Consider the following 5,064-nt stretch of genomic DNA (forward strand, 5'->3'; position numbering starts at 1 on the left):
GAGAGAGAGAGAGAGAGAGAGAGAGAGAGAGAGAGAGAGAGAGAGAGAGAGAGAGAGAAAAGAGAGAGAGAGAGATAGAGTAGAAGCGAGTATATCATTAACTTCTTGACAACCACCATAAAACCTACCGGCACTCTCTGCCGCCTGGATCTCTACCCACAGATCCACGTCATCGTAGCATGACGGCTTAGCGACATCCGACACGGCCCCCGTGAGGTCCGTCAGGGGCATATCCCCTCCGGGCCTCGCCGGCAGCAGGAAAGCACTGACTTCCAGCAGCAGCGAGGTGCCCGGATGTAGATGCAGCGTGGTGACGCAGCTGCCGCTGCCGACGGAGTTTGGAGGCGCCGTGAGCGCCCCCTGTACGCCGTGAAGCGTCTTGTTGCACAGGTTTTCGTCCTCTGCGAGAAGAAACAGAAGAACAGTAAGAGCAGCACAAAAAAGTGTGATCGGCATTTTAATGGCGGATGTCTAAATAGATTCAGACGCTCACGTGACGAGATGTTTTGTTCTGGTTTAATGCGGGAAGCGCGAAGAATGACTTCAGGGAAAAATGTACCGAATGAATGAAAAGTTAAAACTATTGGCGGGAGAAATTGGAATCGTTCTCGCGAGAACCCGCGAGAAGTCGGCACCTCCGACAAATCCCACCGCCGCACTCGCGACAAAAATCCGAAACACCGCTCTCGCGAGATCCGAAGCTCCGGTCCCGCGAAATCTCCCGAGATTCCGCGAGATGGCGCCCGAGGGAAAGCGACAATGCGGGCCTACCTTCTACGACGCCCTCCGACTAACCCTCTCTGCTGCACCTGCGACAGAAAATCCTAAACACAGCTCTCGCGAGATCCCGCGGGATCTCGCGGGATTTCGCGGGCCCGTACCTTCTACGACGCCGTACTGAATGTCGAAGCCGCGCTCGGTGTACGTGCTGTCGGAGACAAAGCGAAGCAGCACGTCGTTCTGTGATGACGTCAGCTGCTTGCGCTGAGTGCCGCAGAAGGTTCCCAGCAGCGCGCCGGACGTCGACGCACCGTTATAGACGGACAGGTAGTCGTACCTGCGCACAGGTGTGTGAGTGAGAGAGAGAGATGTGGGAGGAACAGAGAGAGAGAGAGAGAGAGAGGCGGATGAGAGAGAAAGAAAGGGGAGGAAAGGGAGAGAGAGTGAAAGAGAGAGAGAGAGAGAGAGAGAGAGAGAGAGAAAGAGAGAGAGAGGGAGAGAGAGAGGGGGGCGGTGCGACGAAGCGCGGAGAGAGAGGGAGGAAGATGAGCGCGAGGGAGGGGGAGAGAGAGAGAGAACGAGGAGAGATAGAGAGAAAGCAAGACGAGAACGCCGACGCGAGGAGGAGGAGGGAGAGAGAGGGGGTGAGAGAGAGAGAGAAGAGTGAGAAGAAAAGATAGAGATCGCGCGAGAAGAGAGAGGCGAAGAGTAGGGGGGAGCAGAAGAGACGAGAGAGCAGAAGAGAGAGATGCTTGGGCTTGCTATTAAGTCGTGCGTGGGGGCTTCTACTGACATTATATACAGGATGTATATTCTATGAGGAACACAATAGAATTAAGGGATACGAGTGTAATTAGGTTACACCCGTGAGGTGGACAAGAACGATCGTCGTTTTAACTTATGACTAACTCGACGTAGTCACATGTGCGCAACCGGATGTACAGTGTTTGAGTTACGACGGCGTTCGGAATGACGGTCATATGGAAATTTCTCATTGGCGGTATTTTAAACGTCGAGAGCTATGTTTAGATCGTGTGTGGATCACCTGATTCTTTCTATATGTATACTACTTACTATATAGCTTCACGTATATTAATAGAACTAATAAAATATTAAACGGTATACTTAATATAACTATATATATCTATACTATAAATATAATATTAACGATAATATAATATTAATATAATGATAATATTATAACTTTATGTATATACTAACTTCAGTCGTGGATGAATTCATGGGCTTTGCTGCCGCCTCCACACTAAGTCCCGAACTTAGGCGATTATGGGAGTTATAGAGGGCGCTTGATCCGGCACAGTGCCGTCTCGCCTGTCGGATGTTCGGGCCGCTCGTTCGGCGGACTGAACGTGGCGGCCGTTTCGCGGTCGTGTGATTCGCGCCTTCGCAGCGCCATTGTAGGTAGAATATCATTTTGCATTTGGCATTTCTACGGACTTTCCTATTACCGTGACATCGTAATGGTAGTTATGGCTATATCGCAATGGAGTACGAATAGGTGGATGGTGTTTTGTTGTAACTCTGTATATAGCGCATGTTACCGCATCCCACTATTAATGTCCAGGACATTAAGTAATTTCCAAATAATGCCTATAACATACGTAGGTACGCGTGTCCTGATCTTTGATCCCCTAGTGTCTCTAGTGTATGTTTTTGTTCGTATCTGATAGAGGCGCGCTTGCAGGATCGGCATACGTATGTCCCCACTTACTACTATTCCATCAATCTCAGCCGAATCTAGCTATTACACATAAGTTATAAGACGCCGATAATGTCCTATTATTCTTCTAATACTAGTGTTTGATTCGTAACTGGTAGTAGGCACTACATATATGGATCACTACTGGACCCGCTGGGATCCCCCGTGTTTGCCACTCTGGTTCCTCCGCACTGTGCGTCGTGTGCGGGTCGGTGGGGGCGTCGGCTGGGGGGGTTGGTCCTCCTCGGGAGCTGGTGGACGGCGGCGTGGGCGGGGGGGTGGGCGGGGAGTGTCCGCTTGTGTTGTCTCACGCCTGTCGCTTGTCATGAAATCAATTCAATATAGCATCAAGGTTATTCGACACATGTGTTCTCAGTATATATATATAATAGATCGTAATATATAATGGCTATATATTATTATATTTTATAATATAATATATATTTGTTTCCGTTGTATAGTGGTATCATTTATATAGAATTACAATTCCGTAAATATGCCGTACGTACGTATTTCGATACGTTTCGTTTCCGATAGCCGCCGTATAGAAACTGTGACGTTCACTGGTCCACGAGTGTGTCACGGTTTAGTCGATAACATGCTTGTTGCTACTGCCGTGTGATGACAAAACCGGACAACGTTACTTAACCATATAATTATTGGCCCTATGTTATCTCCTATATTAGTTCTATGGTATAATAGCGTCAAAGGTGGGCTAATAGTGTCTTCGCGATGCGCCCGAGGGAGCGAGCTTCAGTACGCGACGCAGAACTATAGAATTCTAGGTATGGTGAGGTAGTCCAGAAGAACAAAGTAACCACGCAGCGGCACCTACTGGCACGCCATTACGCAGCACACGTGAGTCAGCGACTTGCAGCAGCACGCCACTATCGACCACAAGCCGCCAGCAGACACCGGTCGCCACTACGCGCAGCGAACTCTATTCGACACCACGCAGCGCACGCGGTCGCAGCAGGCGTCGCAGCTACCGTGATTTAGCGAGGCGTGGGGCAGTTGCAGATGCCTCTTCTCTTGTGGAGTGTAGCGGCACGCGCCCGGAGGCACGCTTGTTGGATCGGGGGCGCCGTTTAAGCATGGTAAACTTGGTGCAGTCAGCGGGTCGGCGTACAGCGCTTGGGGCGGGCAGGCGGAACTCGCGGCCTGTAACAAGAGAAACTAAAGCTAATATAAAGCAAATAAACAATGTTAGACGGTATATATAAATGTTAAGCTGCTTTATATGGCTTAGCTTACATCGACGCCGGACACAAACACGGCATCACATCGCGCACGCACCGCCGATCGCGCGGACATACTTAATGCAACGCGCGCACGTCGACACACGACCACACCACACCACCAAAACACGCAAGCACGCACGCACGCACGCCCGCACGCACGCAGCGCAACGCACGGGCACACGCACGCACGCACGCACGCACGCACGCCGACGACGCACGCAGCACGCACGCACGCACGCCGTACACACCACCACACACACCACACACCACGGCAGCAGCGCGCACGCAGCAACGCCGCAAAACCCAGCACACCACCTCCTCTCACCGCGCCTGCTCGCACATCCGGCCAATTGTCAGATCTTCAACACGGGGTCGAGACTCTGTTTCCGGTAGGCATCATGTGGCGCCCCTGCCGTCGTCGCACTTGCGTAGACTTGTTACGTCCTGATCAGTCGAAAGAGCCGCGGACTGCGGGCAGGAGAAGCAGGCAGCCTCCTCAGCGCTGCAAGAGGAGGAATCGCGGAGCGGTGAGGGAGGAGTGATGAAGGCGGGGAATTAGCATCGTAACAGCACGTTGACGCACTCACTGGTGCGCACGCACGAACGCCGGACGCACGCCCGCAGCACGCCACGCATCGCCGCACGTCACGCACGCAGCACGCCGCGCACTGCTATTCGAACGCATCTGCAGCCGACGTGCGGCGCTCACGGGGCAAGCCGCTGAACTCTAGTCACGAGAGGGCGAGCGTCTTCGAGTTCATAGAAAGCATCAACCGTCGTTACAGTTTTGCGCTAACATCGCGGCGCCGTTTATTAGTAGGGACCTTACTAATTGTGTAACAAGCATGTACTGACCGTCTGCAGCATAGAGCTACAGGATACAGCGCTATTTCCAGTTACACTCCCCCAACCTATCATCGAAGCAGCGTAGCCTGCGCTCGCACGGATCACGCGGCGCCACATGCCGGTCACATTCGTAGTACGAGTGCAGCTCGACGGTCACGGAAAGCGTCCTACTCGCCACCGGACACGTGAGTCGGTCAATCCGCCGGGTTGTCTGCCGTATGCCGCGGAGCACGAAGATTTTGCATCGTCAGCTTATTGTTCGCCGCAATTGGCGCTCTGATTCGGCATTCGGCAAATTCCGGGCGCAGTCCGCCCTCTTTTTGTTAAAACCCACACCCACGCGCGACACACACACACACCACACCACACACCCCCACACACAACAGCGCGCCGGCAGCGCGCGTGCGCGCGGACCGCACGCACGCACGCAGACGCACGGCAACGGCCGCACGCACGGAACGCTCGCACGCAGCCGTCGCACGCACGCACGACGACACGCACGCAGCACGCACGCACGCCGCACGCAGCACAACAACA

At 53.2% G+C, this 5,064-nt stretch overlaps 1 protein-coding gene across 1 annotated transcript in view; it reads right to left on the bottom strand.

Annotated features, from left to right (window-relative positions):
• LOC106815092 overlaps positions 1-5,064 on the bottom strand; it is a gene marked incomplete at its 5' end in the record, with an annotated part of 34,664 nt that overhangs the window by 20,315 nt on the left and 9,285 nt on the right. Inside the window, 2 exons of the mRNA XM_014819519.1 lie at positions 129-401; positions 882-1,057. Coding sequence (XP_014675005.1) covers positions 129-401; positions 882-1,057 — 449 coding nt within the window. The remainder of the gene's footprint in view (positions 1-128; positions 402-881; positions 1,058-5,064) is intronic.

The sequence above is a fragment of the Priapulus caudatus genome, unplaced genomic scaffold (assembly GCF_000485595.1).
Source record: "Priapulus caudatus unplaced genomic scaffold, Priapulus_caudatus-5.0.1 Scaffold1041, whole genome shotgun sequence".
In the NCBI taxonomy this organism is placed as follows: Eukaryota; Metazoa; Priapulida; class Priapulimorpha; order Priapulimorphida; family Priapulidae; genus Priapulus; species Priapulus caudatus.